Source organism: Dromaius novaehollandiae, chromosome 3, assembly GCF_036370855.1.
Source record: "Dromaius novaehollandiae isolate bDroNov1 chromosome 3, bDroNov1.hap1, whole genome shotgun sequence".
In the NCBI taxonomy this organism is placed as follows: domain Eukaryota; kingdom Metazoa; phylum Chordata; class Aves; order Casuariiformes; family Dromaiidae; genus Dromaius; species Dromaius novaehollandiae.
Genome location: NC_088100.1, coordinates 119418937 through 119437714, shown reverse-complemented (window position 1 = coordinate 119437714; position 18778 = coordinate 119418937). Strand labels below are relative to the sequence as shown.

Here is an 18778-nt window from a genome sequence, read left to right as displayed (position 1 = left end):
AAAAAAAAACACTTAAAATTTAGGCATATCATTTTTATTCCGGGATTTGGCCCGAATCGATCTCAGCGTCAGCCTCCTCTCACTCCATTCGCACCGCGGTGATATTATGTCAGTCAGAAATACGCCGTCGTGACGGAAAATACCGGCGAAGCAGCAAACCCCCACACGCACCTTCCCGCCACCTCCCCCGCCGCCAGCCCCTCGGGGGCGCCGGGGCCGCCCGGGCGAGGCGCGGGGCGGGGCGGGAGGCCGGCTCTGCTCCTGGAGCGCGCTGCGGGGCGGGGAGACCCCGGCTCCCGCCGCTGCCGCCTGCTCCGGCTCCTCCTCCGCGCGCAGCAGGTGGAAGCAGTGCTTCGCCGCGCCGCCGGCAGCGTGCCGAGCCCCTCGCCGCGCCGCGCCGCGCCGCACCGCAGCTGGCGGGCACGGGACGGGCTGGGCTCGGGGGAGCCGGCCGAGAGGGGTGCGGCGCCGCCCGCCCTGCTCCGTCCCGGCTGCGGAGGAGCCGCTTCCCCCTGCGCTGTGAGGGCGCCCGGTCGCCTCCGTCCTGCTGGCGTCGGAGGAGGGGGCGCCGGGCGGGGGGCTCTGCTCGCCATGGCCTTTACCTTCGCCGCCTTCTGCTACATGCTGTCGCTGGTGCTCTGCGCCGCCCTCATCTTCTTCGCCATCTGGCATGTGAGTAGCCGCGGGTCCGCCCGCCCCCGCCCCGGCCGTTGGAAACCGTTGGAGCCACGAGGCGACTGCTGGCGGCGGCTGGAGGGGGGGGGGGTCGTGCCGTGCGTTGAGCCCTTGGCACGCTCTGCCTGAGGTGGGCAGATTTTTATCCTGTGTGATCCTGTGTTATCCTGTATTATCGCTTTTTCTGAACAAGGTTTTACAAACACAAAGAGCGATAAAAATACTTCTGTGACAGTTTAAAAAAATACATATGTATCTCTTGCCCTTGCATGCTTCTGGGAAGTGCTTGCTCCCCGAGTGCTCTTCTAGGCTTGTAAACGCGGAGAAGTTTCTGCGCCCTTGGCTTTCCCTGAGATAGAGGTACTTAACGGCTGTGGTATTAATAGTGCTGGTCTGTGAGAACTTGAAGGTAAGAGTAACAATTTTTGTTGCCTAAAAACAGAGCCTCTTGATGGAAAAGCCTCCACATATGTGGTAAAGCAGTTGTGTAGTTTTTCCCTTCAATAATTACTATGTTAATAACTTTTTAAAAGTCGGAGCTTAATGTGAAACTTCATCGTCCTAGCAATGCATGAATCGGGTGTCGGGTATCCATGAATTTCACTTGAAAGTGAAATTGTTCCCTTCCTACTGTATACTGGGTGTAAGCATGTAACTTAAAAGGTGTTTATTTCAGCAGTGGTGATGTTATCCTTATGCATAATTGGAAATTCTTTTAAATGGTTACGTATTTTGGAATAACTTATGCTGTATGTACTCTACACAAATACCTCCATACTGTAAACATCTAGGATGGAACAGGATAACTTGAAAAAGAGAGGAAGTATCATGAGTACTTTAACAGGACAAATATCTGATGGAGTAAAATAAAATCACTCCTGTGACGAACAAGCAAGGGAGATACAGAATTTATTTTTATTGAAGCAAGACAGTAGTAAAGCTGCTCACTTAGTTTTACGTAAGCCTAATAGGAATGTGAACTAAATCACAATTTGTGTGTTGTGAGAAATCTAGTTGTTTTGAACTGTTAATGATGCAATTACAAGACTTTTCTTACTAATGAAACCACAAAAGTATTATAGTAATATCATAGTACTGCAAGGCTGAAAAGGGTTGCTAGCAGTCAACTAATGTACTCGTTTGCTCTGAAAAAAGATGAAAAACTCATGATCTCTTCCCTCCTGCCCCCCAAACCTTAAGGACTCCAAAAAGTGAGGTTTCTACAACTTCCTCAAAGGGCTTAGAGTGAAGAAGTGTTTTCTATTCTGAATCTCTTGCTACATATTAAACTGTTACTTCCTTAGTTACGATCATCATTTTAATGATTTTTGACATATTTGAAGTCTGTTATCATGTCTCACCAGTAATATTCTTCCTGGACTAAAGATGCTATTGTCTAAAGACATACATTACTTCTAGCAAATGTGGCAAATTATTCTTCTGTAAATCAGTGTAGTTACTGCAAATTTATTCTTAGTGAAGCATTTCTCAACTTTCAGTCTGCAAACCCGTGGAGAGCAATCTATTATTTCTAAAGGTCCATAAGAGGCACCTGAGAAAGGAAACCTTTTGTCAGTAGGCATAGGTTTGTAGTGCATGGTTCTCATATCTGTTGAAAAATTGTTGAGGTATTGAAATCAAAAGTGGCTGAAAACACCATTCTACTGCAACAGAGGAAGAATTGGTACAGTCTTTTCTTATAAATAGATGATAATTCTATTAAAATACATGGTTTGTGAAGATCATAGAATAACAGATTTAACACCCTGCCAAAACAAACTTTTAAGCATACCCTATACATACAAAGTGCAAGAACTTTTATTATCCCCTCTGGAAGAACTATTATAGTCTGGTTTTCTTATTTGTTCTAAAATGTACTCTAACATGTAGCTAATGTATTTAGTCATAGAAGTTTCTTTTATTTAAAACACCTCATGTAAAAATTTTCCCAGGAAACAACTCCTACTCCTTCCCTGTGACCTGATTTTTTTCCACTGTAGTGTATTTTTAAGGGGCAGTAGATGTATTTTAAATAGGTTTTCAGAAGGGCAGTAGAGGATTTCAAAAATTATGTTTTCCTGTTAAAGTGCCTTTTATTTTTATTTATTTATTTTTTTTAAGAATTTTGGTTACTAAGAATCTGATTGATTAATCTGATCCCATCACTTTGAAAGACTCATGAGGTTCAGAGATTGAACCTGAATGTTGTAAATTGTTTTAAAGGACAAGAATAAATCCTAGCATTTGGACATCATGTTGTTACAAACGAAAGCTGGCTGAGATTTGGGCAGTTATCTGGAGTGATTTAAGAATGGCTCAAGTAAAATCTCATTTTATTCCTGCCAGGATGTCAGATGGCTTATATAAGAATAATGATTTTCATTAATATTGATGTAATAGGCACAATAAAAATGTGAAGCCAAAACAAAAAAAGTGTAAAATGAGGATTTCTGTTTTGGGAAACTGTACTCTTCTGATGCCTTTCCTCTAGGTCTTTGAAGGCTCTCTAAACATCTTTATGCTTGGTACCCTATTGGGGCAGACAGAATGAAGCTAGATAGAATTTTTAAAGGAATCGTAAAGAAAATATGGAAACACCTTCAAATATCTGGGACATGTAACACACTTTTTCCTACCTCTGAGTGAAGTGCCCATTTAGGTTTCTAGTGTTGGCTGGCATGAGAAGAAATGAACAAATTAGATGATACTAACAGAAGCATTTAAGCTATGCACAAGATTTATCTTAATGTGTTATTGCTGGAATTTCACTCATACATATTCAGTGAAAGAAAAGTGCTAGAAAATCTAATTCTCAGTGTCTTATATAATATCAATACTGGTCTCTGAGGTATAGGAATCTCTTGAGCATTTAGATTGTTCAACGACCATGTTACTTCTATTTGGAATGACACAATTCTGAAAGCGTTATGTATTAGTGGATACTTTTGTGCCACTGTTGTGCAGAAGTACTGGAGAATTTAGTAGAGAGTGGTGACCTTGACCTTTCTACTTGGTTTCTTCTAACCAGGCTGTGGAATTTAGTAAAACCTTACATTCCCATTATAGAATCACATAAGCTGTTTCAAAAAAACTCTCATGGTGTTCAGAGTAAACTCTACAGATCACCATGAATTAGTGCTTTCAAAATTCAGTAACACTTTTTCATCTGAGAACTAAAATATTTCCCTGAGTTTATGTATTCTCATTAGTATGTAGTTTGGTAAATTTGACTACATTTGAAGCCACGTTAGCTGAGTATATGTCAACTAAATGAGTCTGTCTTCAAATGAAGTTAGCCAACAGCAAAATGTTAAGCTAACTTCAGTGAGTGAATATTGTGTGAAAAATCCATACATTATATAGAGATATCTTAGTACAGTTGTATTGAGTGTGATTGCAAGATGCGGTTGCAGAAATGTAGTTATGATAGTTCTCTATTTGCTTTAGTAGCTGAAGTATCATTTAAATGTATTTTGTCAAAAGGCATCCTCTCAGCTGAACTAACACAGCTTACCATATTTTGGTGGGGTTGTATGATATCACTAATAGCAGAATTTGGTTCATTAACTTCACAATTTTATATCCTGATCTGATTGTGTCATAAACTCAAGAACAGAGCATGCAGTCTTCTTTACTGGATGTCGCAGAGACTTCATCTCACGTTGCTCAGCTGTTCTTGTTCCTTATAAACAACTCATTAAAGGCAGAAATCAGTTTTACTCCATCCCTAGACTATCTTGAACTAAGATTTAGCTTTCTGTTAGCATTTAACTAAACAATGTCAAATCTTTTTGGACTCCCAACAAGATTTGATATACCACATTGTTTCTGGTGTAGTTGATTTCAGTTAAGCTATGCCTGGATTGAAGTTGACCGAAGATGACCAAATTGTGGTGTATTTTTAATCACTTAAAATGTGACTTGCCTGTGTGAAGTCCTGCAAACTTATTATTCTCTTGAAATACATTGGTTTGGGGCAATATAGATATATATGTAAGAGAGGCCATGCCTTTTTGAAAATTTTGAGATGGATTTATCTGCTTTGAGACTTGTTATTTTAAGGAAATCTTTAAGAGCTTTCCAAATGTTCAGTTTTATAATACCACAGTAACAACAATTCATAAATAGTAAGAATACTACTGTTTTAAAAAATGAATTAACTTTATGCAGTAGATTGTCTCTTTTTGAACTTATACCATCACAGCTGTTAATGTATGTTAATGCTTAATAACCAGTAGTACTAAAGTATTGCCAGAAAATATTAGAAGTATCATACCAGTGGAAAATTTAATAGTGCTTGCACAAGAATTTGTACCAAATCAGGTAAGCATTTGGGGTATTTTGTTGTAATTGTGAATTCAAATGAATGTGGAACAGCTGTCTTGCATGGCAAGAGTAGCAGCCACTCAGATCAGTGACAAGTACTGGAATGCAGCATAAGAAGAATAAAACATCAGAGCGTGAAAATTTTGTATGTTCTATGCTGGGTTTTCTTTGAATGTGAGGATAGTATCAAACCTGATTAACTCCCTCCATATGACTTTGCTCAGACTTTACAGTTACAAGTTCGCAAGTTAAATATAGTGGGAGGCAATGATTGAATACAGTAATGTAGACTAAAATTGGCCTCTTAGTTTTAAGTTTAAGTAAGGAGTGTCCTTTCTTTGAGAACACCAGGGGCTGAAGCCTTGGGAATCTATATTCTATGCTATTTTTGCTATTGGCTTTGTGTATTATGTTTAGCAGGCCCCTTCAATTTTCTATGCATTGCTTTTTCATTTATTAAGAGTGGATAGTAGAATTGAACTCCAAGTGCTGCATGTCATTTTATTTAACATGTATCTCTAAAATGCCTTTACCTTCCAACAGAAGGTGCTGTGTACATATAAGACATATGCCACTTTTGTTATTTGTCGCTGTATTGTCCAGCTGATGTGGAATGTATCTTATTAGTACTCAATTTGTAGTAATTTAGGTAAAAAATTCAAAAGTTATCTGAAACTTATATACATGGAATTTGGTGAGCGTTCAGCATCTGATGCACTTAAGCTTCCTTCTAAAATTCCTAGCCTAATTTTTGATAAGTTAGGCTTAATTTTAAACATAAATGGAAAGTACAGGAGGGAATCATTTACAGCTTGGTTTGATAGCAAATTCATGTATGATCTACTAGTGTATCAGGGTTCTCTGTATATAAATGTCTCACTGTTTCTGTGGCTTTGGCTTAGAGGATAACTGGCTGTCCTATCTAAAACTGAGTGAAGAGATTTGAGAGCTTACTTGAGCCTGTGCCTCCCTTGAGTAAAGGCTGCCAGTCATCTCAATTTAACCTCTTTACAATGCATTAGAGCCTGCTTTGAAATGAAAGTAATTTCCTTATAGACTTGCGATTGAGCTTGAATTTTCTTTCAGTTATTTAAGTTCAATTCTGTCCTTTAGTGAACTATTAATTCAGTTTTCTGAGACTATTGGGTAATTATATGATTAAAGATAAGATCAGATTAAGGTTTGACGAGCAGGAGCACAAAGACTGTTACTGAATGTGTTATACCTATTTCTTGAAGATATTTTTCTCTCTGTCTCAGTGGCTGAGCACATTGTCCCTGAAGGTTTCACAGTCATGACAGCTTAAAGAATGAGTCTGATATTTCCACTTTTTTTAAAGACAGAGCACAACCAGATTGGTCTGACTATAACATAGCTCGACAGTTCCTTTATAACTCTTCTTTCAGAAGTTTGCCACATTAATGCTGACAGACAACGTATCAGGCCAGGCAGCATAGACTAAGGGACAAAATATATTTTGTATACTGGTAAATAAATGTATTTCAGTTTATTTACCATGTCATGCTTAAACAATAATTAAAAAAATCCTGAAAGTATTTGGGCTCTACTACAGACTTAAAAACTGAAAACATTTAATTGGGTCTGTGTATATTCTTGAACTGTCACGGTGAGATTTATTTGGAGAAAGGTTTTAAATTGTGAGGAGTTGTCACTGGTTGTAACTCCAGATGCTTCATGAATCACAGTGACTCCACTGCATATGTACATCTGTGCAGCCTCGTGTCTCCTACAAAAATGTGTGGAGAACTGTTTCAACATCATTTGAATGTCACATATACCATATTTTCCTTTATCTTTAGATTAGCTGAAAAATCTGATTGCTACAGAGATTTTATCTCTAAATTGGTAAATCATGTATTTCTAGGCTTTTTTAACTGCGATGGTTGTTAATAAGCAAGGCGATACAGCTTTCATGTTTTATTGGACTGTTAGCACAACTCTCAGATGGAGTTTCAGGCATGAGTTTATAGCACTTGTTATATGTTTGTTTCTTCAGCCACTCAAAAGACAATGTTAAATCACCCTTAAAACATTTAATTCAACCCTCAGACCTCTGGTTTTGATTATTATTATTTTTTCCCTAAAGACAAAAATACCCTTTTATCAAAATAGTTTTCAGAAAGAGGAAGAGTAGGAAGCTCAGTAGAATTAAAATCTTTTCCTTACAGATACTAGGACATCTTTTTGACCTGGTTCTCTTCCTCAGTGGCTCTTGCATGCAGCTCATTTGTAATCAGTGTTGCTGCTGACAGCTAGAGTTGACTTTTTGCCAGGCAATCAAACTAGGTCTCACTTAAGTCATAATCTGGGGGATAATGAGGGGATTTAACTCTTTGAGGTTGGTGGTTTTGAAAACATTTCCACTTCTTGTGGAAACAAAGTATCTTTTCCATGTGAAACAGGTAAGCATTATTATTATTTCTGCTCTGCAAAATGATATTGGCTAAAAGTCACAGGACAGAGTCAGTTGATGAGGTAAAGGCAGAATTTCAAGTACTGTCTGATTTACTAGATTAACTTGTTCTGATGTTTTACAGTTTGAAATTCCCATAAAAAAACTTAATTTCCTGACCATGATGCTATGCAGAGAGCAAGATGCAGTTTTACCAACAGGATGGCTCCTGTATTCCTTGGGTGTAATAATTACTCCTTCAAAAATGTCCAGTTCCTGTTAAAAGAAAGTTAATACAAAGTTCATAGAATGATTTAGGTTGGCAGGGACCTAGGAAATTGTCTAGTCCCATTTCTTCTTCAAAGCAGGGTTCTCTCTGAACATTTGTTTTCTTATATGCGGTTGGAATTTCCCCTGGTACAACCTGTGACTGTTGTCCTCTTGCTGTGCACCTCTCAGAGAAGCCTTGCTCTGCCTTCTCTGTAATCCCCTCCAAGAAATTGAAGGCAGCAATTAGACCTCTTTGTAGCCAAACCTACTTCAGCCTCTCCTTGTACGCCATGTCCTCCAGCCCCCAACCATTTTAGCAGCTTGCCCTGGACTTGAGTTAGGTTGCTGGTATCTCTCTTGTACTGGAGGACCCACAGCTGGACACTGGATTCCAGAGGTGACCTCACTGGTGCTGCACAGAGGCCACATACCTGTTGGGTGTATTGGTAATGCAGCCCCATATGTGGTTACTTTTTTTTTGCCACAAGGTTGCAGCAAAACTCATGCGTTGAACTACTGTCCACTAGGACAGCCAGGTCCTTTTCTGCTAGGCTGCTCCCAAAGCACTTGGCTCCCAGCCTGTGGTGCGGTGTGAAGATATTCTGTTCCAGGTGCAGGACGTCGCATTTGTCTCTGTTGATCATCACGGGCTTCCCACTGACCCATTTCTTCAGCTTGTCAGGGCCAGTCTGAATGGCATCCATGTTCTCCAGCATATCAGCTGGTCTCCTCAATTTGGGGTTATTTGCAAACTTGCTGAAGGTGCATTCTGCCACACCTCCCAAATCACCAAGGAAGATATCAGACAAGGCTTGCTCCAGTGTTGATCCCTGAGGAACTCCACTCCTAACTGGGCAGAAGTCAGACTTAAAAACCATTAACCGCTATCCTTTGAGCCTTGGTGGTACAGCCAGTTTTTTCACATACCTCGTAGCATCCTGCCTGTGTCTATCCAGTTTAGCTACTGAAATTTTTTCCTGAGACACTGTATCTCCCTCTTGCTCAGTGTTTCACTGTGCCCAGGAAAACCCAAAGGACCATCAATGCACCTTGTGGAAGCAGCACAAATGTCTGTATATTTTTCTTCACTTCCCATTGAAAAAAAATTCCTGTACAAAGCAAAGATATATTTTAGGAATATTTTTGTGAAAAGCTATATTAGAAGGCACTGAAAAATCACAAAAATTGCTACAATGGAAGTAGCTTTGGTCTGCTAGACACAGCAGGAGTGCTGAACTTGCAGCTACCTCCGTGATAATGTGAATAAATAGAACATAATGGAGACAAAGAAATAGCTCATTCTTTGAGTAGTCTCATAAAACACTGCTCAGAGCTCCTCATCAGTGCAATAGATGATGAAATTAAAACAGAAATACATTTGGGTTGGTTTTATGTCCTTTTGTATTTGTATGCTTTTGGAGATTATGTCATATTCTAGCTGTCAGAGTTAGAACCTTCTTTTTTTTAAATATGGCTGAAAGTCTAAGCTAAACACCTCACTGGTGGAGATGGAGCTTAAAAAACTGAATGTATTGAGAGATTTACAGTAAAATGGTGAGAATTAGTAGGTTAGAGTCCTTTGCAATTCTCTGATAACAGATGCTATGCAAGTACCAAGCATTGTTGATATCAGCACCATTTTTTGCATAGAATGACATTTGATTATTTTTTTTTGAATGCATTTAAATGCCAACCATCTTCATGTTGTGATTCACTGTTTTAAGTGTTTGATTGTTCAGTCAGTCTTCTGTTGCATTATTATTTTATCCCATTAAGAGTTCTGGCTAGATGGTTCAGTTAATATCGCAATATGTAATACTCCTTCCCTTTCAATAATATTGTACAACACTTAAGTATAAACTGCCTTGTACATTCACAGAATGGGTACTCCTAAGTAAGAATAATGAAGGCTCCACTCAGACGAGTTTGACTGCATGTGCTTCAAAGCTGGCTTACCGTCTGTATTACATAAGCACTAGCAGCAGATCCTTTATAGAATGCATTTGATGATCACTTAAGGGGCAGGTCTTTTTGGAGCTATGTTGAAATTTGTCCTTACCCTTGATCATGCTCCTGTAGTTAATTTAACTAAGTTTCATGAGAACAGAGGTGAACATATAAGATGAGGGGATGCCTTTTGGGTCAGTGTTTAGTCATCTCACTCTCAACATTTATCATTTTTCCTGGCTGCTGTATTCCTTCACCTTGTCTTATCTCTGCAAATACAGCTGTGTTGCTGGTATCATCATTCACCCTGCCCTTGGTCATTCCCTCCAAGTTCTGCCTGGCCTCTTTTTTGGGAAGAAGACATGGGAGGATCTTGTATGTGCTCATCCCTGCCTGATGCCATCTGCATTAGAACAATTCCTGTTTTCTTGCCTGCCCCTTGCTGGTACCTTGGCCTCCTGCTGTGCTGTTGGCAGGAGGCATGGGTCTAGCAGTGTTTCTGTCTTCTTCCTGGCACCCTGTTACAGCACTGGAGGGACCTCACTGTTGAGTGGGCAAGGGGAGGTGAAACGGTGTGGGCCCAGGGGCAGTGGAGACTAAAGAAAGAAGGATTCTGGGGGGAAAGGTTTGAAAGAAAGAAAGCGAATGTGAGGGAGAAAGTATAGGTATGAGTAAGGGACTAAAATGAGGGAAGACTGAGAAGAGAGAATTCTTGTCCTGGGTATAGTTACTTGGGAAGAGAAGGCTGCCTGAATCCAGAAGGTATGGTTGAATTCAGATAGTGGACACCTTTGGAGGAGCCTGTGTAAGGAGTCTTCTGTGTATGGGTATAGGGTAGCATGGGGCATGCTTGGACAGATTTATGAATGACAGAACCTAGATGCACTTATGTATTTCCTGGATTTTGGTGAAGATGTGTAAATCACTGCTGGTAGGAATGGTGAACACGAGAGAGGGGAAAAGAGAGAGAGCAGCAATGTGAAACCTGTGAGGAACTGCAAGAAGGAAGCTCAACATAAGGAATGGGGTGGGTAACGGTGCTACTTTTCCCATGCTTCAGTTTTTCCAGCGTATATTGATACTTTTGAGGACGTAATTGTATGGAAAAAGAGTGCATGCAACAGAAATTCAAACTGCCAGAATAACTCATTTGTAACAATGTGTGGAAAACTTTGAAAGCTAAGGAATAAAGTTGTGGTATGGTGGTCACATTGGAAATTTGCTTAGAGACAGCACTAGCTGATTGGTCAGTCTCTCATCGATGACTCTTATCTTACTGATACTGAAAGAATCTTTTTATCTCACTCTCTTACCTCCTCTATCTTTTCAGCAAATATTTTTTTTCCAGTTTATCTATTCTGGTGGAATTTCCTATAAGTTTACTATCCTCTCCCTGAAATTATTCTGCAGAGCATCCTGTTTATTTCGAGCTTTGATATTATAACCTTTGTACTGTTAACTGATAGAAAAAGTGCTTCCATTCCTTTTGAGAATAATTTACGAAGATGGAGCTTTGTGGCTTTAGTGTTTCTGTGTATTTTTTTTTCTCCCATATCTCCTGTACTGAAGGTTTGATGAAAAGAAGAAGGGAAGTGGGGACACTGAACAGGATCACATTGCATGTAGGAAGGGATAAATTACAAATGATTTGTAATTTTGAGAAAAACAGGGAATGCAGAAGAATGCTTCCTTTCATATCTACAGTTGACCAATTATATGGTCTCCAGCCAGAATTAACCTGCTATCAGCCCAATGTGACCAGGCTACCACCCTTCCTCTTACCTTCCCTATCTGGCCAGTCTTCTGTATTAGGCCTTTCACCAGCTCAAGTCTAGCCAGTCCCCAGTTTGGTATGGAAAAAGCTGGGTAGTGCAAAATTTGGCCTGTACAAGTAAAAGATGTGAAAATCTCTGGTAGTAAATCTGTGGTATGGAGATAACGAGCAATACGTCCTAGTTGTTTCATTCCTCATTGCATTCTTTTGGTTTGGTATGGATTTTAATAAAGACAGAAACGAGTGAAGTAAGGCTCTTTCTGTTGTTAAAAGCAGAGTTCTCCAGTCTCTTCTTGGTTTGTATACAAAAGAATTTTGTATTCTTCTGACCTTGCTTGTGTACTGAGAGGTCTGCAGACTGATTTGGTCTGCACTAGCCATTGTATGGATTAGGGCCATAAATTATCATCACCCTGTCAACATCTTGGCTGCAAAGCTTGAATCCAAACTTCCATAGTTTCCTTTTGGCCCATTAGGGAGATCATAACTAGAGATGAAGTCCAGGCCTAACTTTGTACATCTGCATGTTAAATTTATCTGCAGATCTGGTCTCGTTTGTAGCCTTTCCAGGACAGGAGGAGAAAAGCTGGCTGGAAGAGTCGGTATGAAATGAAACAGGATGCCCTTTGCTAGACTCCTAAATGTGTGGCCATGACTGGGAATCCATACTGCCACAGATAGTCAGGACTGCCTTGAAGGAAGAGGTTAGACACTAAAATGTTTAAAAGTTTTTGATTTTGTTACCTAAATGGAAAACCCTTTTTGTTTTGGGAAGAATCCCCATGAAATATTCCATTGCACATAGGAGGAGAACGTATGTAAGGCAGGATATTGGTGGCATGCTTGCGTCCAAAGCCTGAGGAGTCACTTTAGAGTGTGGGAAATCTATATTCAGTTCCCTTCACTGCAGAGATTCAGTCTGTATTTCTTGTAGCCTACAAAGGTGCCCTGACTTCTGGGCTATTGGGGGATACTGAGGGGGAAACATTCTGAAGTCCTAATAGGATCTGAGATAGGATTCCCTGCTGTGTAAGTTTTTACTGACAGAAGGACAAGAGCATGTGTGCAACCACTTGGGAGTGCCAAGTTCAGAGCTGCTGTATTTGATTCAGACCCTGACCTTGGCTTTACAACTAGTCTGTAGAGTATCCTGGGACAGGTGTCCTGCTAGGTGGAGTGGTCTCACATTGTATACAATTCTTAAATAGAAAAGTAAGAGTAGGTCTCTTGCCTCCCTAATCCCTTCGATGAAATGGCTATTGATACAGTGTAGCACCATATGAGCAGTGGAATGTACAGTGTTATCTCTGTTCCAAAAAAGCCAAGTAGCCTGATGATTCAGGTTGTCTTGAGAGATGGAAGACATGATTTTAAGTCAGCTGAGGCAGAAGAGGTGATTCTGCCACACTGAGTGTAGTTGAATGTACATGGAGATCCAATGCTTTTTTCTGTTCAGAAAAGCTTGGTGTATTCATCAATTTTGTTTGTTACTTGCTAATTGAAGACTTTTTTTCTTTTTCTCATAATATAGTTAATAGCTGTTTGTGTCCCTTCAAAAAAGTTGAGTTTCTGCAGGGGTATGTTTGATTCACAGAGTACTGCTTCTTTCTGAACTGTTTCCCTGTACTGATTGCAGTAATGCAAAGGTTTTTTTTTTAAAAAAAAAAAGAATTATCACAACAAAATGATGAAATCCTTCAGGGGGAAAAAAAGTGTCTGACAGTCTGGACTTACCTTAAAAATTCCTCCTCCACTTGAAGTCTGTTTTGAAATGTGTTCTAGCTGCAGGAAGTAAACCTATTAGCCTATTTAGAAACAGGCTCTGTACAGCTATATTAGCATCATCGCTTCTCTTCAGCTTGCTTGCTTGTTTTCCTGCTCTTAATGAACTGCAGTTTATCTGTGCACAGCTGATTTTTCCTGGCTGGATTTCAGCCGGTCTAGACTGAAAGACAGTGAGTGGATAAAAAGCTGTGGTACAAGCACAGGTAATCTCTGAACTCTGTATTTGGGGAATATGTGGCTTTTTTCCCCCCCTCCCTTGTGCAGGAGAGGATTGACATCTTTCAGTTTCAGGATAGCAGGAACATATTTCACTGACTGTGGTAAGAAGGTGGAATCTCTGTCCAGAATCCTGTTGTCATCCATTAAAACTGTTTTTCCTTTGCAGTTGGATGAAATGATTTTAAAAAGCCCCTTTCATAACAGTTGTAGAAATCTGTCAATAGATGCTTGTCAGACCATCCTAATGGGAACATTGTGCTCTCAAGAGAATTTTGCAGTGCTGTAGGTCTCAGTGGTTTTGTCAAAACTAGTAACAACAAGCAAATTCTTTGCTTTTAGAAATCTGATTGCTTTTTCAAATTGTCTGCAGTGTTGCAGTAATAATAACCAGTAACACACTGAGATTGTAACTTTCCGTTCAAAGTACTGAAAGCTCTGTACAGTGTGGTTGTGTTCTTCAAGGTAAGTTTCTGTCTATTCACAGACAGTTGAGAAATTACAGCAAGATTTTCATGACTGTCAGCATAGTTTAAGCTTCTAATCAGAGCCTAGAAAGTTTAAATCATGTTCACCTAAATGCAATACCCTGTTAAAAACAACAGAATTTCAGTAAAAAGATGAAAACTACGTGCTCAGGTTTACATCTGTGCATCTGTGGATGGAGCCAACAACAGCTTTGTCTGTTTGCATTAGCAATATGTTTGGATTTCTGTGTGGAGAGCCGTTTAATAGTGGCAGCATATGAAATTCAAGTTAAGTGGAGCAAGGAAATGCCATACAATTATTAATGTGAAATCTGACAAATAGAACAATTTTCTACCCTTGAGTGATTTAAAACCGTTTGCAGTCTTAATCCAAAAAGGCACTGCTTAAAGCAATGCTCTGCTCTACAGAGACAAACAACAGTACCACAGTCATCTAGAAATGCATAATTTCACTTCTCATATGCTATTAGTCCACTGTCAGTATTCTTTGTTTCCCCTAGCATTTTGTATGGTGCAGAAATCTGGAGACTCTTTTTTCCTCCTGCCATTGATTCTGTAAATCATTTAACTTATGAGCTTCGTTATTCCTCTTGTATATAAGATGGAAATGATACTTTCCTTGTGTTTGTGAAGGGTTTCACGGCCTTGAAGGAAGATTTATAACTGCAAGACATTATTAGTTATTGTTGTTTCATTTTATTAATGTGTAGTGAATTCATTTATTTAACTATAATATTCAGAAAAGTAAATACACTGGAGAGAGGGAAGTGAAGAAAGGAATATCTTTGATCTCACTTCCCTCGCCAAACTCTGCTTGGCTGTGGCGTTAAGATATCAAATCCAGTATTCTGAATACACGGCTTTGGGAAGGTACTGAGTTACATAGGCAAATATGATGAAAACTAAGTCTGAAGCTTTCTTTTTTTAAAATACGAGATATTTAACAAAAGGATATTGGCAAGAAGAAATAAGTGTAAAAATTAATGGGTGAAATTCTCTGGCTTTTGAAGCAGGCTCCCCATCAATTCATACAATTTTGAATAATTGTTCTAAGAAACTGCTGTTTGTCACTCTTTAATAGAGGAGAGAAAAGCTGTTCTTAATAACAGAAGGAGGGGTGATTTCCACTAAAATTATACCTGATGATGCAAAGATCGCTCCAGATTATTTTGCTTTATGTCCTGTCCTTGCTTCATTGATCATGTAACTGCAATTTCCAGAGGGATTTAAAACTCGCTTTGAATATAATTAAGATGCAAATGTGCCTTGATATGGCAACTTGAAATATCAGGCAGGTTTGTAGATGAGATCATAGGGAGAAAGGCAGGGAACGAAGTCATATGAGATAATATTGAGACACTGACTGGTATACCCATCTGGCTAATGGGGAAGTGCTGTTACAGATATCAGAGCACTTGCTGGGTTTTAGAGATAAGCACTTACAAACAGTCAGATAAAGCGGTGAGGGAAGGAGTGTTGTCAAGGATAGGCAAGGATTAAAGGTTTGTTCTTTGATGCTGTGATACTAAAATGCAAGTTGGGGTTGCATATTTCAAATATTAGCATAATATATCTGTGTAAAACTAGAACGTTAGTAATGTTTAAACTGAATGATTGTTTTGGCTTTCTGACTTTTATCTAGGACTTTTTCAAGGTATGTATGTTTGAACTTGCATATTTTTGTAGTAGTCCACATGCTACAAAAAGACACAGGTAACGCATCAATTGTATATGTCATTGGGAATGACGGCTGTACTCTGAAAGGTTTCTGTGATGTGAACCAGACAGGCAATATTTATTAACCTCCATTAGTAGGTTCCTTATCTGATGTACAAACCTGCACAAATACTGTAAATAAATGCTTCCTGACGCTGTTCTCCTGAATCTGAACTGCTCTCTAAAGAGTCAGGTTTTAGTGTATTCTTTCAAATAAAGGATATTGAAGCCCATAAATAACAATGGTGTTATCTGTAAATACAAAGTTGTTTGTGATTTCTAGATGATGTATTTAATTCTGTTACTAATTTTAAAGTTATACTTACTATTAAGATAATTCTTACACCTGCCATATGTAAATTCCTGCAAAGTGGCTTTGATGCAAGGATAGAGAGAAGAACTGTGTCAGGCCTCTCAGCTCAAGCAGTTCCTAATCAAACTGAAGCGTTAAGATGCAGTCATGTTGGTAGTGTGCAAGCAGCTTTTCTTATCTCTTTGGCCACAGCTTGACTCACATGGTTGATTCCCCTGCCTTCTGAGCAGTCTTCAGAGGAAATTCCTGCTGGGTTTCCCTGCCAGAGCCACTTCTTTTCTCAGGGTTCAGCAGCAGACAGGCAAGTCCTTTTTGGAGTGGGGCACTGCTAAAGCTGGCCACGAGAGCATGGGGTGTCCCCTCACCCACAGAGAGCTGAGACTGCTGGATATCCATATGAAGCCCAACATATGAACCTTATTTCAACCTTATTTACTTCTGGAGCACTCATTATTGTGCTGCCACATTAGTTATCGCCCCTTTTCCTTGTTAGTTAGGACCTTCCCTCTTATCCGTACTCTTATCAAGTGAGGGGTTAATATTGTTGGGATAATTTGATGTATGTAATTTAGTGTCAAGGCTCTTACAGAAACTTGATGAGAAAAAGGTTTTGACTTTTTCAAAAAAGGATCATTATATTTCATTTTTATTGGCAGGTGTCAGGATAAAAAGCCCCAGAAACCCAAGAGTTAATCCATCCATTTAAGAAAAAAAGTGAAGTAGCGATTTAGTGCCAGCATCTTCTGGCTTTGTTATTAATTCTTATCCTTGTACGCAGGCTTTAATGCACAAGATTTGTGTGTATGTGTGGGTTTGTATGAGTGTCAATTAGCATGAGCTGGGAAGGAGTATTATGCTGAATTGAAAACAAATTGTTTTGGATGCATGCCAGTTTTGATGCACATTCCCACAAAATAAAACTTTTTTTCCATTTAATGAGTAGCTTTTGTAATGAAGCAGTCTTGGCATTGATATATGTAGCTTTTATTATCTCTGAATAAACTCAAAAGTTAGGAGAAGGTCCCCAGTCTTCACAGCAGATTCAAAAATGGCTTTCCGAAGGGAACAGTGAAAGGGCAAACTGTATGCTGCCTTCCTGTTTTTGAAATGAGCCTGGTATATTTACCCCAGGGATTGTGTGATACAGCATCTACAGAAGTAGGGGACTGAACTTGACAGCCCAGGATGTCCCCTCCAGTCCTTTTTCCTGGGTTTTGTTATGACAATTAAGTGACAATAAATAGATGGCATTTACTGTCACTTTTTCAGTATAGCACAAACGAGGTACTTCGATCTAGAAAGTAAGATGCATGCTTCAATCTCTACCAAGCAGTGTGGGTTTTCTTTAAAATAAATAGAATATTGAATATAATATAATCTGATAACACATTTTTATTTTGTCTTCTAAATCCAAAATAAATTCCAAAGCAAAAATATACTGTTGGAGAGATTTTGCTTTTTGTCTTAAATCTGGAAATGCTTTCAGAATTTCCAGTTTGTAGATAACATTAGAAATATTTGCTCTTCTGATTTAGAGAAAATATATTATTTTGACATCTCAAGCAAATATACCTAATGTTTTCCTTACTAAAAATGAGGATCTGATTGCTTGTGTTAGTTAAGGAAACGCTAGTGTGCAGGATCATTAGTAGATATTCTTTCTGTATGAAATAGCACACTAAAATAGACCTAAAATTTTCCTTGAAAGGTTTTATGTCCTTTGACTTCCATGTCTTGGTCAAACTGCAGCTTAATAGTTCTACTTTCTGGTGACCTAAATCCTCCAGTCCTGCACTTGGGGTTGTCGATCTTCATTTCTTTCTCTAAACTGTTTACAAAGTATTGATAGTTAGGGTTATACAGTAGCAGTATTCCCCACTACCACCCCTGGGAGAGTACATATTAGTAAAGCTGTGCTATGACCCATTTTGAGTCCCCAGTAAGTTGAAACAGTTTGTTTTGTGAAGAACCATTACTTTGTTCTAGATCTTTTTACACCCAAAGAAGATAGACATTGGGAGTGGGGGTATGCACGAACAGCTTTGTAAACCTGGAGTACTGCACAACTCCAGTATTTTAAAGCCAATACTTCTCAGTATCCAACTTGCTGAAATACTGAATTTACTATAATTATGATTGTAACTTTTATGAATAGTTTTGTGTTCTTTCAGTGGACTTGTGAACCTGAGCAGGAAGCAATTCTGAGGCACGGCTGAAAACCTTTCTAAACTTTGTCAAGTTTGGATTCAATCCTGGGTACAGACAGTTAGTGATAAGAACATGAATGTATGTACTATAAATGCTACTGTAAATGCCACTATAAATGCTCATCTTACTAAGCAGGTATGAAGTCAGAGTAGAAAAACTCCTTCTTTAAGAAGTGAAAAGCAGAGAGCTGTACTGATCTGGTGATTTGTTTGAAGGGTACGAAAATTAAAGCCAAGACTCGGAACAAATGTTATTTTTCAGCCTCTTGTCAGCACATGAGATGACGTGGTGCAGTGTCAGCCTCTGTTGTTAGCGTATTTCATTTTTCCTGAAGTAACCTGAGCAGTAACAGCCTACTTTGTCCCATCTCCTGGAGACAGAAGGTGAATTGAGAATGGAGTCTGGGAACTACTATTTTGCTGGATGTCTACACAGCTTCAAGTGTTTTATACAGTGAGTTAGCTAATAACCACTCCATTACAAAGTGTTGCACGTAGTCCGTGAATCAGATGCATCTCTAGGGAGCTGATAGGAAAGTCTAAAAGATTTGTGTGTATTCTTAACTGTGAGCCTTCATCCTTTCCCTGAAGTTAATTTTCTATTTAAGTAATATAGGATGTTATAGGATGTTTATAAAGGTGCATGTG

At 39.2% G+C, this 18778-nt stretch overlaps 1 protein-coding gene across 5 annotated transcripts in view; it reads left to right on the top strand.

Moving 5' to 3' along the window:
- Positions 1–301: 301 nt before the first annotated feature.
- CNIH3 (cornichon family AMPA receptor auxiliary protein 3) overlaps positions 302–18778 on the top strand; it is a 56985-nt gene continuing 38508 nt past the window's right edge. For 4 of the 5 annotated variants that reach the window (XR_010388636.1, XR_010388634.1, XR_010388635.1 and 1 more), the window contains exon 1: positions 302–672. Coding sequence is in view for 2 of the 5 variants with exons in the window: in XM_064509960.1 (XP_064366030.1) it covers positions 592–672 (81 nt within the window). In the remaining 3 variants the exon portion in view is untranslated. The remainder of the gene's footprint in view (positions 673–18778) is intronic. The other variant, XM_026094690.2, reaches the window with a different exon arrangement.